The sequence below is a fragment of the Xenopus laevis genome, chromosome 7L (assembly GCF_017654675.1).
Source record: "Xenopus laevis strain J_2021 chromosome 7L, Xenopus_laevis_v10.1, whole genome shotgun sequence".
NCBI classification, from domain to species: Eukaryota; Metazoa; Chordata; class Amphibia; order Anura; family Pipidae; genus Xenopus; species Xenopus laevis.
In genome coordinates, this window is record NC_054383.1 from 100,938,764 (window position 1) to 100,958,219 (window position 19,456).

General features: G+C 39.0%; 1 protein-coding gene across 3 annotated transcripts; it reads right to left on the minus strand.

The window, feature by feature from the left end:
• Window positions 1-3,849: 3,849 nt before the first annotated feature.
• On the minus strand, window positions 3,850-10,759 carry LOC121395574 (UPF0688 protein C1orf174 homolog). 3 transcript variants are annotated; one of them, XM_041569389.1, is made up of 5 exons: window positions 10,192-10,759; window positions 7,991-8,351; window positions 6,907-7,073; window positions 5,156-5,293; window positions 3,850-4,019 (listed from the first exon to the last, which is right to left on the minus strand). In XM_041569389.1, the coding sequence occupies exons 1-3, from the start codon at window positions 10,293-10,295 to the stop codon at window positions 7,023-7,025; spliced, it is 516 nt and encodes a 171-aa protein (XP_041425323.1). In that variant the 5' UTR covers window positions 10,296-10,759; the 3' UTR covers window positions 3,850-4,019; window positions 5,156-5,293; window positions 6,907-7,022. The 3 variants fall into 3 exon arrangements, with proteins under 3 accessions (XP_041425323.1, XP_041425322.1, XP_041425324.1); XM_041569388.1 differs by lacking the exon at window positions 6,907-7,073 and having other exon boundaries at window positions 10,192-10,756; XM_041569390.1 differs by lacking the exons at window positions 6,907-7,073; window positions 10,192-10,759 and adding an exon at window positions 8,719-8,861.
• Between the last annotated feature and the right edge of the window lie 8,697 nt (window positions 10,760-19,456).

Consider the following 19,456-nt stretch of genomic DNA (forward strand, 5'->3'; position numbering starts at 1 on the left):
TAAGATTGGTCAATGTATTTTTGTATCATCCTTGAGAAAGGTCCTAACAAGGACGTTGGATAATGGTACAACGGAATAAATGATTGAGAATTTTTACATGGGAGTGCCGGTTTTCTTGAATTGAAGGTTATATATATTTTAACCATGCACCCCGGCTATATAGGCCGCAATAGAGTTTGCCTTGGAGTGAGGATACTCACTGGACTGTGATATATATGTGTGTGTATATATATATACTGTATATACAGGTATGTCTGTGAGTGTGTGCGTATATATACATTTACAGCTATGGGATCCATTACCCAGAAACCTGTTTTTGAGAATGCTCCATAATACAGGAAGGCTATCACCCACAGACTCCATTTTAGTCAATTAATTCAAATTCTACCATATTCATGATACCACTAGTAGTCTGAAAGCTCCCACTGTACCAGTAAAACGGTTATTTTTAATAAAGTTTTCTCCCAAATATACAGAGATCTACTCACCTCAGTCTCTTGATCAAGAATGAGAAATCTCTGGGCTGCAGCTGTACACCTTGACTTTGTCCATTATGACATCATAATGACAACTGTTTGTTTGAACAGCTGTGAGATTCAGAGCATTGTGACATCACGCATGCAGCCCAGGCAGGGCAGTTATAACAGCAAGTTAAATCATGGTTGCTGAGTTCAGTTAAATTCAATTAAGTTGAAGAATAAAGTGCAGTGGGTTTTGTTGCCATGATGAGAGCCTGTTTATTCAGTAGCCATTCTCAATATAGGGAATGATACCATTACAACATGTATATTATTGTGTATTATTTTTATAAGAAATGGTACAATTAATATATTACAAAGACTGCCCCATTATTATATATAATGTATATGAGCATAGGGAACGCAGTGTTGGCTTGTACCTGAAATTGCAAAACAGTCCTGTCATTTTTTAGTGTTTAAATGTATTTTATTGAACTGGGGCAGCATAGCGCATCTTGTCACAACTGGATATCAGTGCAAAGAGCTTTTTGGCCTTAGATTTAATCATGTTAATAAATTCATGTTATGTATTTAGCAAACAAAAGTCTAAATTTTATTTTTCATACTATGCTTTCATTTAAATGCACTTCTTTCATTTAAATGCACATCACAAGGTTGTTCCTTTTATGTATTTTGCCACGCTACCATAACTACAACCTTATTGTAACAGTGTCAGCTGGATTGGTATTCAAATACAGGGTCTGACGGTTTCTTTTTATGCACATGAGCAGGTTTTTTAATGTGCATTTTTTTTTGGTTGCTGATGATCCAGAGAGCGGGTCTGGGCCGACGGGGCCCACAAGAACCGGGGTCCGTCGGGTTTTTTCTCTGTGTCCCAGGCCGACCCTGTTCAATTATTAATTGTGTTTTTTAAATGATTCAAAATATTTAAATATTTATTTATAAAAAATATTAATTTCTGTCTACTATGGAAACATTAGGGATGCACCAAATCTAGGGATCGGCCTCTTTCAGCAGGATTCGGATTCAGCCGAATCCTTCTGCCAGGCCAAACCGAATCTTAATTTGCATATGCAAATTAGGGAATGGGAAGGAAATCGAGTGACTTTTTGTCCCATTCCTAATTTGTAGATGTAAATTAGGATTCGGTTCAGTATTCTGCCGAAGCTTTCTTGAAGGATTCGGGGGTTCAAAATAGTGGATTCGGTGCATCCCTAATTTAAAGTAGTTCATCGAATTACGAATTGTACCTTGATCATTGTCACTAGTCGATCTAGTGCAAAGTGCTCAATTAAAGCTGCGAGTTTCTGAAAGGAAAATAACACAAAAAATGGTGCTTTATTATGAAATAATATTTGTATGTATTATAAATAAAAACAACATTTCAATTCCCTGACATTCATTTTTGCAGTATGAGACAGATCTGCTGTCGTGTGCCAAAAATACAGGAAGAGTCCCCGAAATTATGCCTCAGCCGACCGAGTGGTTTTATACTGGTCATGAAACTTTTGAGCTGTCTTTTAAAAGAAGGTGCCTTGGTGGTGATACATTGTTTATATAGGGAATCATCTACTCCCCTATAGTAAAACGGGATATTTATAAGTCACCAAGGAGTTCAATGACCATATAACGGCACAGGGCTGAAGGCCGAGGTCTTCCTTTTGTGCTGGGTGCCATTGGCATGCTGTAGGTGACACAGGTGACAAAATGCAGGGTCACCTACATTCCAATAGGTACTGGGCTTTATATATTTATAAGCAGAAACACAAGACAGTAACTGCTTGGGAGTATTTAATGAATTCCTATCCCACAACAATTGAGTGAAGTCTGGCCTTGAATACATACAGAAATAGCACACTATATTTATGGTTTTAATTTCATCAAATGCACATTGACAAAATTTTTTCCTTTTAATTCAGAGGCAAATTTTTCCAGTTGCTCTTGAATTTAGCACATATGGCTGATAGTTGACCATGGAAAAAAATAACAAATTTCTAGGTTAATGCTGCAAAGTGCCTCTCTATAAAACCATCATGAAGCCAGAAAAGCTCATCAAAGGAGTAGTTCACCTTTAAGGTAACTTTTTTTATGTTATAGAACGGCCAATTCGAATTAACTTTTTAATTGGTTTTCATTATTTTTTTTATAGTTATTTGCCTTTTTCTTTAGACACTTTGCAGCTTTCAAATGGGCGTCGCTGACCCCTTCTAAAAAGCAAATGGTCTGTAAGGCTACAAATGTATTGTTATTGCTACTTTTTATTACTAATTCTTCTACTCAGGCCCCTCCTATTCATATTCTAGCCTATTCAAATCAATGCATGGTTGCTAGGGTAATTTGAACCCTAGCAACCAGATTGCTTAAAATGCAAATTGAAGAGCTGTAGAATAAAAAGCTAAATAACTCAAAAACCACAAATAATAAAAAATTAAAACAAATGGCAAATTATCTCAGAATATCACTCTCTACATCATACTAAAAGTTCTCAAAAGGTGAACAACCCCTTTAATTACATTCTCCTTTTTGTGTTTTTCTTTTTCAAATATCTAAAATGAATCTACCCGTGGATTTTTTGCAACATGGTATAGATCTTTGCCCGTTACATATATGCTGTTAGTGATATTTTACGTATAACTACTGTACCAGAAGCTGTGCCAGGAGGAGCCCGCAGAGCCCTGTACTTACCGCTTGCCTCAGAGCAGGCAGTAGGCTCCTCCTCCTCGCGCTTCTTAATTTTCACGTCTGAATGACACACAAGTTAGGAGGTGAGTGTAAGCCTACATGCCACCCCTGCCCTTCCATCTTATATAAAGTGCTGCCCAATGCAGGCAACCCTATATCAAAGGGGAAAGCCATCGGTTTCTGGACTTGGAAATGCAAAGCGCAGTAAGCATAGTCCACAACCGAGGCTTATCACTTCGAAACAAGCAGACTTTTGAATCTGCTCTGAATACAGCAGACCTATCAGTTAAAGGAGAAGGAAAGGTAAAAACTAAATAAGCTTTATCAGACAGGTCTATATAAATACACTAGCAAACCCTTAAATTAATGCTGCTCTGAGTCCTCTGTCAAAAGAAACACTGCATTTCTTTCCTTATATCGTGTTTACATGGGCTTCTGTATCAGACTTCCTGTTTTCAACTTTAAACCTCCAGGGCTTGGGCTTGAGCATGCTCAGTTTGCTCCTCTCCCCCTCCCTCCCTGCTGTAATCTGAACTCAGAGCAAGCAGGGAGAGACTCAGGCAGGAATTGATGTCACACCAAGCTAATATGGCAGCTGCTATCCTAGAGAACCTGAATGAATGTTTTAAAGTTGGTTACATTCAGAATTTGATTATGAGCCAAGTATTAAAATAACGTAACAAACATGTACAGAACAATCAATATTTATTTTGGTCACAAAGCGTGTTGTCAACATAAATTACATGTGCCCTTTGGGCCTCTACAAGAAATGAAATGTACTATAATATTATTATAGTATAATATTTATACTTCTGGTTTCCCCCGGACACACACATTCAAGCTTGGCTCTGCAGAATCCTAGAACAGAAAAAGAAAATGATCATTTTAATTGCATTAATATGTTTGACGTGTGGTTTAACACAATTTCACAAGCACTTTCACACCAATTAAGTTAACCAGGCATTAGATGATTTGCTTTGATTGGTTAGGTTGCCAAACAAGTGGGTGTTTGTGTTGGATCAACCTAATTTGGCCTACTACTTGGGAAGCCAAATCAGTCAAACATCTAACCTCTGGGCCAACAGTCAGATCACAATAAGGGTCCTGGGCAGACCGGTTATGGCTCATACATAGGCCAATAAGCTACCGACTCAATCTGGAGTTGGCAGGTCGGCAGCTAATGGGCAGCTTGATTTCATATCTGGTGAATACATCTGGTACATACAAAGTACAGTAATGCTGCCTTTCTTGCTACAGGCCAGCAAATCCAGACTGGGATTCAGAACATGCCCTGGCATTCCCAGTACAGAGAAGCCCATACAGCTTTCCACCTGCCCAAGAAACAATGACTGTCTCCAGCATCTTACAGCAGCCTGCCAGAACTCACAGATTGGAAGTCTGGCCCTGCAGTCCAGTATATACATCAATTAAATCTCAGCTCAAGCCCCAAGGTAGGTGAACAAGAATAGCCCACCTGCTTCCCCTGTCCTGCTCAAATTAATATATGCAAATCCAATAAAAAAAAAAAAAGGTACTTCATGTATTCATATGACTTATAAAAAGAACCTGTTCTTTTTAAGTGCTATGAATACATTTTGACTTTTTTAAGGAGTGTTTTTTTGGATTTATTTATAGCAAGTATGGAGGCTTTCAAGTAGCCCCTGCAGCAAGGACCCCCTCCTTTTGAACTTAGTGCTTTGTGTGTCATCCTAACACATGTGTACTGCAAATTAATACTGTATATGTATCAGGGGCAGTGTTTTTCACATCTTTGTTTGTGACCTATAAATAAAAATGTGTGGCCCAATGCACCACTGTGATCACGTCAAATGCTCTGGACTCCTGCAGTCACTTTCCACTCATTTCAGGTGTGTTTCAGGTTGATACCAACCAACACACCAGTGGCAGCTATAGGAAACACCTCTCCCATTTACATGAATAAGAAGTGCCTGCAGTGCCAGCTGCCCAACAAAAATATGTAACAAAACCCATACCTTATTTAAATATTTCCTTCATTAACCAAGCTGTCAGCATAGTCATCATCATCTTCCTCCTCTTCCTTTGCTCTAAAATGCAGGTTTCTGAACTCTTCTGCTCATCGAAGCACAACAAGGCACAGCAGGTGGCAGGTCCTAACAGAAACCACAAACATTTTAATCATATGAATGTGCATGAAATGTGGAAAGAAATAGTGACTACTGGGAAAAATATTAAAAAAATATATATAATAATATATTATTGCATTTAAATGGATATGGAATCCAAAGTAGCCCTTAGTATGTGTACGGATTTTAAAACTTCGCAGGACATGGCAAAAATGGATCCAGTCATGCAGTGTTCTTTCAAGTCCATTTTGGCCAGGCTCATCTTCTAGCTTTTTTTTTTGGCTCTGTGCCAACCCCAACCTCACTTGCCATCATAGAACACAATTTACAGAAGCCGCTAGGACTGCATGCTTTTTTTTTTTTTTTTATTTAAACAAGGAGTCTTATTGGTTTGCTATTACAGCAACTCATTCATTAACATTATACCTGGTTTTATTGTCAAAAGTGGCAGAACACCAATTATGAGGAATATAGCCTGGCTTGTGTAACAATAAACCAATACATTTGAGCCACCAGTTTCGGGGGATTTTCCAACTTTAAAGGGGTTGTTCATTTTTGAATAGAGAGAGTGATATTCTGAGACAATTTGCATTTGGTTTTGATTTTTTATTATTTGTGGTTTTTGAGTTTTTAGCTTTTTATTCAGCAGCTTTCCAGTTTTCTCTTCCCGGAATCTGGTTGCTAGGGTTTTACTAGGGTCCAAATAACCTTAGCAACCATGCATTGATTTGAATAAGAGACTGGAATATGAACAGGAGAGGCCCGAATAGATAGATGAATAATAAAAATCCATATACAAAAATAGCAATAACAATACAATTGTAGCCTTGCAGAGCATATGTTTTTAGATGTGGTCAGTGACCCCCTTTTGAAAGCTGGAAAGAGTCAGAAGAAAAAGGCAAATAATGAATAAACTATTAAAAATAAATAATGAAGACCAATTGGCCATTCTAGAACATACTAGAACCACCCCCAGATACAAGGGACAATGACATTTTGTGTTTACTTTCATGTTGGTTCTACAGAAATACCTTTTTAGGTCGGAGATAAAATCTTATTTGGACACCTCATTTAAAGTTGGAAAATAATTTACTCTTACTAAAAACGTCCTTCTGTGTTACTTCTAACACCCAACTTTCCTAAGCCACTTCAAACTAAGCCCCTAAACAACTTACACTTAAGGTGTGCATCAAGTCTAAATTCAGGATTAGGACCAAGAGGAGGACTACTCAGAAGCCTCTATCTTATATACCATGGGGCTGTTGGCTGTGGGAAGAACAGCAGCACAATTCGAATGCCTTCCGTTAGCACAGCTTGCAGGAGAACATTAAACACTAATCTAAAATAACTATCGGGAAAGGCAGTGCCCTATGTTATTTAAATAAATTGTATAATAACACTTCTCTACATATATTAAAACTGAGTCAGTACATGCATTATGTACGGCTTAGCACACAATGATAGAGCAGATTAGAATCCTCCATAGAGGGTTAGTGTGCATGTGTTCCACCATTATTTGCATGAGCATTGGGATATGTGTACAAGGCTGTTGCTAAATTACACAAGTGCCTCAGGGCACAGGCCCACATCCATATACATTGCAGGTGTATATAAAATGTGAAGTGCAAAATACTTCTAACCTCTTTTTGTTCCATGCTCTCTGCTTTTGTTTTCTTGTTTCCTTATGTCTTATTTGCTTTTCTCCACTATTCCTCATCTTTCTATTCAGACCTCCATTCATATTGCAGTCTCTTATTCAAATCAATGCACGGTTGCTAGGGAAATTTGGCCAATAGCAACCAGATTGCTGAAATTGCAAACAGGAGAGCTGCTAAATAAAAAGCTAAATAACTCCAAAGAAACCCACAAATAATAAAACAAGAATACCAATTGCAAATTGTCACAGAATATCACTCTCTACATCATGCTAAAAGTTAAAGGGGAAGGAAACCTAGTCGGCACAAACACCCCACCCCCCCTTTGTTGCCCACCCTGACTCCTCCCCCCTGGCCTACCCGTCCCGCTGGGCAAATGCCCGTAACTTGTTACTTACCCTTCTGCGCAGGTCCAGTCCAGGGAGTTCACCGACGACATCTTCTTCCACGCGATCTTCTTCCTGCTGTGAACTGCGTTTTGGCGCATGCGCAGTAGGAGCATTTCGTCGGTACGGATCTACTGCGCATGCGCCAAAAGTCACGCGCATGCGCAGTAGATCGTGCCGGCGAACTGATCCTACTGCGCATGCGCTGTTCACAGCAGGAAGAAGATCGGGTGGAAGAAGATGTCGTCGGTGAACTCCCTGGACTGGACCTGCGCAGAAGGGTAAGTAACAAGTTAGGGGCATTTGCCCAGCGGGATGGGTAGGCCAGGGAGGGAGGAGGGAGCAACAAACGGGAGGGGGGGTGGGGGGTTTGCGCGACTAGGTTTTCTTCCCCTTTAACTCAAAGGTGAACGACCCCTTTAAAGCATCAGTACTACGCCATACTTGCAGGTGAGCTTCTTTCGGGATAAGATGTGCAAGTGCGTGCGTTTATCAAGTGTGTCAATCTGTGTGTTTATGTAGAACTGCACACGTATGACCCTGTCAATTAGCTTGGTGGTTCATATGACATTTGATAATGCTCAGAACCTCCACAGATAACTACACAAGTGTGCTAATGCAATATTAATATATATTAGGATGGATGATAAAATTAAGTTTGATAGACATCAAGGAAAACTCACCTGCATTAGATCTGCATTTTCAAAACAGAGTCCCAGAGGCATCGGCTGATTGCTGTCTTCATCTACAAATGGACTGCCATTCAGATAAACCTCTCTTACTTTAGAGGGCTCAGAGGACGTTTTGTGACTAAACCCTACTCCATCCTCACTGTCATCTGTTAAGCCATTACGTGAAACCTCATTCAAATCAGAAAAGGGGGATGCAGAAGGACATGTATTAACGTTTCCAGCATTGCTTTCATTAGACGCTGTGTTGTCGGTTTTGTTTATGAATTCCTGTTCATCAGATTCCATCAGACCCTTTTCATCATTTTTCCAACTTCTTTGGAGACTTTTTGTCTGTGTTTTTGCTAGAAACTGCCTGCAAAGAAAAAGGGTGGAAATTTAGAGTTAGTCATATGCATATGTGTATGTACATACACACACACAGTTAAAGAGAATAGAGGTCATTTACACAGGTGCAAAATTGTATACATTTACATGTTATTCACAAAGTTACTTGCACTAATACATGTTTCGGTTCAACCTGCAATCAAGTGCATGCAAAGCTAACATACCAGGTAATTAATTAAACATAATCTGTTTGTAATACCACTCCATTTGATAACTGCCCTGCAACCAATATTCACAATTACATCTGGCCTTTTCTGCTGTAAGGATCAGATGATATTCATTTTTTTATAGAACCAACTTTAGTGAATGGAGGAAATAATTAATCATGTTCAAACCTGAGGCAAGACCAGGAGGTTAAGAACTTTGCAATCCCCACAGCACCCAGTGTATCCATTGTAAATTAGGGGCGGGTAGGGAAATGCACCGAATCCACTTTTTTGGATTCAGCCGAACCCCCGAATCCTTTGTGAAAGATTTGGCCGAATACCGAACCCTAATTTGCATATGCAAATTAGGGGTGGGAAGTTTTCTTCCTTGTTTTGTGACAAAAAGTCACGTTATTTCCTTCCCTGCCCCTAATTTACACATGCAAATTAGGATTCCTTTCCTGACTCTGTTTTATCAAAATGAAGAAGTTTCTCCAATCTTAACATTGTCACGTACAAATAAAGAGAATGAAGATCTTAAAGGACTATCACGAAAATTTAATGTAAGCTTCATCGTACTGAAACTTTATAAATACAATTAAAAATTCTACTTCATTTCTGAAATAAAGTTTATCCTCACTATCCCTCTCTCAGCATCTGTTTCTCTTCATTCTCTCTTCATGCAGCAGTTGGGTGTCAGATAATCACTGACAGTTACATCCAATAGATCTTATAGGGGGGGTCCCTTTGTGATCAGATGTGTTAGAATTGATTCAAATCACTAATTCCACTTCAAACAAATAGTGTGAGCTGTAACACATGTTCTAGACAAAAGGAGCCTCCTATAAGAGATGTTGGATTGAGATGTCCTTCACACTCACACTCACAACTCCTGCATGAAGAAACAATGAAGAGGCAGATGCTGAGGAGACTGAAAAGGAATTCGAATATTTCAGAAATGGTTTAGAATTTTTAATTGATGACATTTAAAAAAACCATGTTATTTGTGTGATGATGAAGCTTCTATGGAATGTTCATGTACCGCTAGTTCCCCTATCAATGGCCTGTGTGGAAGTGGAGGAGCCCAGTGTTCCGGCAAAGGGAACTGTTCGCTATGTATTAAGGCATGAAAAGTGATGGGCAGCAGCAGCAGCAGCAGGTAACGCCCCACAGCCCCATGGAACCTGCTGGAACCGACATAAAGGCAACTGTGCGCGCCCTCAGCCCAAATCACTTACCCGGACTCTAAAGCCCTTGACGCTACGAGACAGGAAGCGGCGAATGCCGGGAACTCCTTCAGGTCACGCAATAATCCCCCCGGTTCAAGCAGAATTATTCACAGCACAAAACAAACCTCACCGCTCCTAAGGCCTGACGGACTTTCTGTCGCAAGGCCTGAGTTTTAATCGCTGCACAAAATATCAGCAGCCGAGTCCCAGAGGCGATACACAGAACCGACCCCCGTTCCACCGCTCCTTCTCTCCCATCTCCATAACCACCGCTTGACAACAACCCAAGTACTGCGCAAGCGCGAAATGACTTGAAGCAAAGCATTCTGGGAGATGGAGTTCGGCTGCGAACCGGAGCGCTTGGTTATGCGGCAGAGCGCAGGGAAGGAGTGAGCATGCGTGTCAGGAGATAAGAATTGTATAGTAGCTGTACCTCCGCCGAGAAAAAAGATCCGGTGTTAAGAACCAGGACATTACACAGCGAGCAGAAGTACGGAATTGCCTGCAAGAACCTGGCGGAAGTGAAGCAGAAGGCATGCAGGAAACGTCACGTGTGTCTGTGTGTAGATAGAAGATAGAAGGGACTGGGAAATGAGCTCAGCTGCCTGAACACTCGCTCTGAGGGTACAAGTAGCTTTGCCATTGTGCCATGTTACCATGTTACTTTGTGCTGCTTATTCTGCTGCAGTTTAGCTGCTTAAAGGGAATCTTACCCCAAAACATTTTTATTGCGCAATGGAAGCAGCATTTATACATTTGTAACTGTATTTGCACTGGAAAGCAGAATGAGTTATTATTTCTTTTCCCTGGTTGTGACTCGTGAAACAATGTAGCACACATCGGTTTCCTCCACGTTTGTTCATCAGCTGCTATTGTGCTACTTACACTCAGAACAAGCAATGTAGCCAATATAAGCTGCTTTCAGTGACAATTGCATTTAGTTATAACTTTGAAATCTGACATGGGGCTAGGCATATTGTCAATTTCCCAGCTGCCCCCAGTCATGTGACTTGTGCTCTGATGAACTTCAGCCACTCTTTACTGCTGTACTGCAAGTTGGAGTGATATCACCCCCTCGCTTTCCCCCCAGCAGCCTAACAACAGAACAATGGGAAGGTAACCAGATAACAGCTCCCACTGAGACTGCTCCAGTTACATTAAGTAGGAGAAATAACAGCCTGCCAGAAAGTAGTTCTATCCTAAAGTGCAGGCACAAGTCACATGGCTGGGGCAGCTGGGAAACTGACAATATATCTTACCCCATGTCTGATTTCAAAATTGAATATAAAAAAATCTGTTTGCTCTTTTGAGAAATGAATGTCAGTGCAGAATTCTGCTGAAGCAGCACTATTAACTGATGTGTTTTAGAAAAAAAACTTGCTTTTCCATGACAGTATCCCTTTAAGAACTTGAATGGAAAAATATGAATCAGCAAGGTCGGGGGTTGACGACCCAAAAACTCTAATTGATCGAGTTTTTGGCGGAAAAAACCTTGAACTTTCGGGCAATACCCTCTGAAAAAGCTCGACATCATGAAAACTATTTAAAACTGATTTAAGGGACCTCTGTCATTCTAGCTATTTTTAGGGTAGGGTTATAATAAATCTCGAAAAATTTGATTTTTTTTTTTATGTTTTTTAAAAACTTGAAAAATTTGTTGTTGTGTTTTTTCACCGGAACAATGGATTTTTGACCAAAAAATTAACCTTGAAAACATGAATTATTGTGGATCCTTCATGAATCACCTGGGAACCTTCATTGGAAAAAAACCCCATAATATCCCCCCCCATCAGACATATTTATTGGAAGAGAAGCAAAATCCACGTTGGTCATGTCATAACCACACCCACCTTTGTTACATGACATTAAGGGGGTTATTTACTAAACTCCTGGGAGCAGGCACACGGATCGCTTTGTTTTCCGAAGTTGTCCGTAATTGCCTCACAAGGAAACTTTGGGCGACTTCGGAAAACAAAGCGCTCCATGTGCCTGCCCCCAGGCAATTTACATTTTAGCTGGCGGAAGGCAGATCAAGGAGATTAGTCGCCACGAAGAAGAGATTTGCCTGGCGACTCTGCCTGTGTGGCCAGACCCTTGGACTTCACTCTACTAGATACTGTATAGGCTCCCTACTATTCCTCCTTTTCAAAAATACTAAATACTTTCCTTTGATGCAGATGCCTGCACTTCTAAACATTCCATCAATCATTACAGTAATAGAGAAAGCCGAATTATTTCAGTACCTGGAACCTGGACCACATGCAAGTGTCACTTTGTATTGGTGCTTTGTACACAGCGTCTTCAGCCAAACTGTCCCATTACAGCTATAGATCCAAATATATACATCTCAATCCAGTTTTGTTTTTCTTTATTTTTATACATAGTTTTACACCTTTGCAAAGATCAGGGACCCCAACTCTCACCCATAAGTGTTCAGTTTTAACTCTCCGCTAATTTATATTTTGTATTACACAAGGCAAATTCGTACACTTTTGGTGGCCCCCAGTTCCAAGCCTCCAACAGTGGGGTACTGGCAGGTCTTGTAGCTTACAACAAAGATTCCTGATTCCCCAGCCTCTCCAATTTCTAAGCTTGGTGTCCGGAAGAGAGGTCGGCACCTCTCCAATATGTATAAGAACAAAAGAATCACCAGACACTCAACAGCAGGTGAAGTGGGGCGAACCCCTGCATGTTTAATTCAAGTCTTGTGATGTAATGTTTTGGGGGCGGACCCCTTCATCAGACATGCAAAGTAGCGTGCACACGCCTCATAAATAGCCCTCATAATTAAGAACAATTACAACATGTTAACAATTCAGATTTCCTGATGCAAAGCACCGGCATATGCCAATGCATTTATGGATTCATTTGTGAACACTCATATTTTACACTGTAACAAGAAAGAAACATAACGTCAAAGTTTTTTTTACTTGTAACAGTACTAACATTGTGTACTGTATTAAATGCCCGTGTGGGTTGGCGGATATAGGGCAGACAGGCAGAAGTATAAAAATACATTTAAACGAACACAAATCAGTTATCCGCAACCATGTACCCCCCAAAGAGGAGAAAAGAACAGGGTCAGAGGAAAAAAAAAGAAAAGAAACTACTCTGGCACGACATTTTCACCAACAGGGACATAGGGTTTATCAATTGAGATGGCAAATCTTAGAAAAAGTAAATGGCAGCAACCAGAAGGAAATAAAAAAGAGACTATTACAAAAGGAGTGCTTCTGGATATGGCTGCTACAGGCAAAACAGCCACAAGGGTTAAACGAGGAGATTAACTTGAATTGTTACTTATAAATCTATTTGTATCTATTATGTTCCTGTACCTAATTTGTTGTAGTTGCAATGTTTCATTTATCCCCTTCAGTGAACGAGACTAAGACCAGGGAAAGTTTTCACTCAGGGTGAAGTAGTTCCTTTTCCTTTATTATTAGTATTGTTGTTCTTAAACTTTGTACTCTTTTTGATATGTGTAAATGTTTTTAACTTTATTATCACTGGTTTTTAGGCAATATTGTATCTTGCATTAACATGTTGGATTAACTGATAATGTAAAAGAAGAAAGCACTGGACACTTTCACATATATGCGGATCACAGGATGGTTTTATCCACAGTTTTTTATTCATAATGTCTTTTCACAATTTTTTTATTCATAATGCTATCTTTTATCATATTATGTAATACACAAGTGGTTACTAGTAAATTATTGTTTTTGGCAAGCATGTTGTGCTTTGCATCAGGAAATCTGAATTGTTAACATGTTGTAATTGTTCTTAATTATGAGGGCTATTTATGAGGTGAGTGCACGCTACTTTGCATGTCTGACGAAGGGGTCCACCCCTAAAATGTTACATCACAAGACTTGAATTAAACACGCAGGGGTTCGCCCCACTTCACCTGCTGTCGAGTGTCTGGTGATTCTTTTGTACTTGTACTAGCAGGACTCCCATCCGGAGCCACATTGATGGAGAGTGGGCTAAGCTGCTGCAAAAAGTGGTGGGGTTTTGGCAGCAGTTGGTCGGCTGAGTTTGTTTGTATAGGGAGTGGGGCCAGGTGGGTGTAGATTGCCTAATTTAATAGGGATATTTATCAAATTTCTATCAAATCTATTAGCACCCTTTTAATAACTATGCCAGTGAATATTGAGCGGTTTCCTTTAGAGGAGGTCCACTAATATCAGAAGATTAACATCCTGTACTTATTTGATATTTAGTATTTTTGTCTGGGATGTCGAGCTACAACTCACAAAGGAAAACTTTACCCCCAAAATGAATATTTAAGCAACAGATAGTTTATATCATATTAAGTGGCATATTAAAGAATCTTACCAAACTGGTATACAGTAGAACCCCCATTATACGTTTTTCAGGGGACCAGAAAAAAATTATATAAAATCCAGGAAAATGTAAAATCAGGGAAACGTATTATGCATAAATATAGGTGGGACCACAAAACAACAATGTAAAATGAGGGGAAACTTAAAATCAGGGGATGTAAAAAGGGGGTTCTACTGTATATATTAAAGTAAATATTGCCCTTTTACATCTCGTACCTTGAACCCCCATTTTATGATGGTCTCTGTGCTGCCTCAGAGATCACCAGACAAGAAATACCGCAGCTCTAAGTGTAAGAGAAAGAAGTGTGGGAAGCAAAAGACTGAACTCTGTTTTTTAATTGGCTCATGTGACCGAACATATATGGGTTGTTTGCTTTGTTTGTGTGCACCGTGAATCCTATGATCCCAGGGGGCGGCCCTTATTTTTTAAAATGGCAATTTTCTATTTATGGTTACCCAATGGCACATACTACTAAAAAAGTATATTATTATGAAAATGGTTTATTTACATGAAGCAGGTTTTTACATATGGGCTGTTTTATGCAATATCTTTTTATAGAGACCTACATTGTCTGGGGGGTATAGTTAGTTAAGTTAGAGTTTCCTAACAGGATAAAATCCAACCTAATGAAAACAACCTAATGAGAGTATTGGGCTCAGCCTGCCCATTTTTATGGACTGACAACTTAAATGTTTGCTCACTTAAGGTATCATGTCCAGATTACAGACATTTCTGATAACTCTCCAAATGTTTTTATGCCCCCCCCCCCCGGCATACCGATAAATCTGTAGTCCCTTTTATGGTGTCATCATTGTACAGTTGTAGTATGCAGTAATATGGACACTTAAACCTTATATTAGATTTTTTTCCCCTACTATGTGAAAAGTTGCACTGCACTGGTTTTGTGCAAGTGATTGGGACTCGGTTGTATAATCCACAGGGGAAGAGGAGGAGGCATATGGATTTAACACAACTTACATTTTTCACATATGAATGATGAGGGATATCCCTATAGTCAGCACCAACCATCTGTTTTTTTGGTGTGCTATCACCGTTAATGTGGATATGATCTTAAAAGTTCTTGTGGTAATGTGGGTGTGGTTTACAGTGGATGTGCTTTAAAAGGGGGAGTGGTCAACACTGACTTCCATTATCGACTCTTTACCACGTAGGCCAGAACAATTTCGGCCCTCGGTACCACAGAAGTTGGTCAGCACTGACCTGCAGCAATTAACCAAACCAGGCTCCCTGTATACTTCGTCTAAAATACTGGATTTTCTCTCTCTATTTTCATGCACTGGGCCTGCTTATAGCTCATAGTGATCTGATTTGTAGTTATGGAGGAAATTTAACAGCTAATATAGTAATTCATGTAGCTAAAATAACTGGAAACAGTATATGCTATTCAATGTACAGTATCTAAACGACTCTTTGGCTAGATGAATACATGTTTGGACCAAGAAGCTTTGTATTTAAATATGCCCCAAGGGCCTTGGAAAATTTGCAAGCGGTAAATCATAACTGGATTAAGATTTTAAAGTGGACAGTTCTAAAGGGCAACTAGTACATCATCACATACAATAGTTATTTATTAGAAACTTATCAGGACTGCACCAGGTTCGAAATACCAACATGCCTAGATATGGACTAAGAGATCATATGGAATTCCTTTGATTCTACACTCCAATAATTCAGCCCTAATTTATACTCTGCCTCTTTGACCCACATTATCTTGTACCTTATCTGCAGGTCCCCTCGTAAATGACTGACACCTTATACATAGATTGATATTCCTTTTTGTTGGTCCTTTGACCTATGAGCTGAATGTTGTATATATACCAAAAGGGTTGCCCTGTAACAGGGGTTGAAAGTGAAATCTCTGATTAATCATGGACTTATTCCAGGTCATGATTTCTCATTGCATTTGAATATTAAAAGGCCCATTAATGGCTATTAATACCAGAATAGTATAAACAAGTGCAAGAAATAATTTGACTGAAATTACTCATAAATTTAGTAACCGCAAATACCCATCTAAAGTTAGCATAGGGAATGTGCTGTCATTTATGTAAATAATGGAATTTCTGCCATTATAGCATGCATATTAAATCTGCAAAGACAAAGCTCCACTATTACATGTATAAAATACCAGCATGGGGAATGTCACAATTATGACATGAACAACTAAGTACAACAAATTCCAGTATATTCTTTTCATACAGTTGAACTGGAGATATTAAAGATATTCTCTAAGAAATTTGTATCAGGTTATAAAACGATTTGGTCCAGCCAATCAATTGACAGTTTATTTTTAAAGGAATCAATGGGAAAACAGGAGTAGAAGGGAAAAAAAAGACTGTCAGATGTAGAAACTCAATAGCCAAATTGGAAAAACCACAACGGTCATAAGAAACAGTTTAGTAAAAGCTGCCAGCCATCCTATTATTGTTTTTCATCTAATAACTTTAGATATAAATAATCACTTTTACTAGGAGGTATAATACTGACAAACTGCCAATCCTATCATAGTGCCATGCCATAGTTTCAGAAGTAATAGGCATTCAAAGCAAACGGGTGTAACAACAGCATCTCCAACTGCTGGGTGGCCCAGAAATGTAGTAGGACTGTTAGAGATCCTGAGTCCATCCTCACAGTTCAAGGGTTTCTTGCTTCAATTAGGACACTGGCACAATTATATTTCCTTAAAATAACTCATACCGTACTAGCCACAGTGAACCAAATGCCACTCCAATATATCCTTTCCACAGAGACCATTAACAATATGCCAGCTTGCTGATAAATCACATGAAGTAATTGATACAACTATCCCCACTTGTGTGCCCAGGACCCTAATATTTTACAGGGGGCAATAAAATCAGGTCAGTATAATTTGATTCACCATCTGGCCAATAATATGCTTGAACATTCAGTAACAATTAACTAAGGTAAGTTAATGTATCAAATTTATTGTACGCAGCTTTAAGTACAGACAGATCACTGATTGGCATTTGCTGGTCACTTCTTCCCACAATAATCTTACATTCTTGTACAATTAAGCAATAGAAAGCCCCCAGCAGGAGGCCAAGGATTCTGGTCTGACAACTTTATATCTAACAAAAGGCCATGCTTGAGTATGAAAAGCAATTTTATTGTCTACACCAACTAGTAACTTCCTTTATACATGTACTGTAACAACCATTTGTATGTATATTTATTAAAAAAAAAATGTTAACATACTGAAAGATCCAGTTGTTTAGTCAGGTGGTCAAATGTATCTATGGCCCTTTGGTGTGCAAAAATTGGGCTGTTCTTATTCCTTGACCGAATCTCATCCAAGGGCCTTCAACTTATAGGAGCCCATTTATTAAACCTCAAATTTATCTGGTTGGGTTTTTGAAGGGGAAAACTCACCGAATTTTTAGAGATTTATTATATCCCAAAGCTGCTAAATACTTCATCTCAAACCAGTTGAGGTCATGAAGAAGTCCATGGCAGATGCCCCTTAAATTGTTTCTTGACATCGTGATCTGCACTGGGATTTTCGTCCCATAATCCAATAAACTCGAGTTTTCAGACCTTCAAACACAATTCGAATTGACGCTCAATTTTATCCCAACATGATTTTGCTCCAACTTTTACAAGAACAATTATTTATAAATGAGTTAAATTCGTGAATGTGTTAGGTCGACTTTATTTTAATAGAAAATTTGATTAATTTGAGTTTTAATAAATAACCCCCAGTGTTTTGTCTTTTAGAGTTTCCTTGGCCATTTGCTGCCTTTGCAAGTATCATATATAGGAGCTAAAGTATCTGGTTCCCAACTCTTGATTTTGTCATGTCTTTTTATTGCAAAATTATTTCTCATTTTCTATTTAAAAAAGCTAAATGGATAAGTGGTATAGAGGCAGGGTGATAGATCATTGATGCATTTATTCTAATTATGGAACTACAGGGCCTGTGCTAACCTGGGAATATTGATTGTAACCCAATACCCCAATCCCGTATATAACCTTATGGATCCGGGAGAACATTCGATCCATGGACTTGCATCATACATTCTGTGTCCCTTGTTCCATATGATAACAATGCTTTGTTACAGTATTGGTGTTACGAATCTCCTGCAGAGAACATTGAGTTGCATCACTGTCTATTGTAATATACATATATATTGTAATATATATATATATATATATATATATATATATATATATATATATATATATATATATATATATATAATTGCTGTTCAGGAACAAGTGTCTATTTACTGTTATATTTTGATGAATGTGTATTTATTTAATAATGGGATGCTCAGGGGCTCTCAGACACCCTTATTGTATATTACATAGTAAGTTTGGTGCTCAATGATGGACAATACGGCAACCTCCTAATATATATGTAAAAGAAGCACACTGGCACACCAGACATGTAGATGCAGGGAAACCCTTGCAAAGTTTTAAACGCAGAAGTGCAACTTTCAGGGCTCACCTTCCAGGTTTACAGTACTTCATGTGGTCTGGATCCCTACAATAGACGTTGAACAAGGATAGAAAAACAGCCTGTTTCCCTTGTCAGTATTTGGTACCTTCACTACAAGCAAGCAGAGCCTACAGGAGACCTATTCCCATCTATCCTATACTTGGTGAAGCTTGAAGCTGCTTTTGATAACTAAACTCACTGACTCACTGCTTCTAGAGAGTGCTACAACAGTGGCTATCCTGCACACTAGCTAACCTTGTTCTCAGGGTCCCTGTTCCCTGACTTCTTTAAAGGGGTTGTCACTTCAGGGCCTAACATTTCTGGGGCCTTGTTGACTCCAGGCTCAATGGAAGGGCCACCCCTTGCAAATCACCATGTTACAGTAATGCAAGAAATGGTTATCAACCTAAGGGCCAATGAACTTGGTATGCAAAATAAGTATAAATGGTACATGGGTTTTAATTAATTGAAGCCATGGGGGCCATTAAACCTATGGGGCCCTACACCATTTTTAAAGAACAACCATTTTAACCCCTCAGGGTTCAAAAAGAGGCAATCCTCTATGACATGCTAAGAATGAGGACATCTATTTGAATTAGGAGGTTTCATCTTAGCTGCAAAAAATATTTTTATTACAGGAAGAGTTGTGGATTTTTCTCCCTGAATCAGTTCTACTGGCAGATACATTAGAAAGCTTCAAGAAAGGGTTGGGTGGGAAAGTGAGAAAATAAGTTCCTAAAATGAACTCTTAGTACAAAATTGATCCAGAGACTGGGCCTACTTTCCATCAAGGTATATTGGAGAGGTTCAATTGGGTTTTTTTTTATAAAAGGTTGAATTCAATGTACTTTTGTCAACCTTATCTATTATG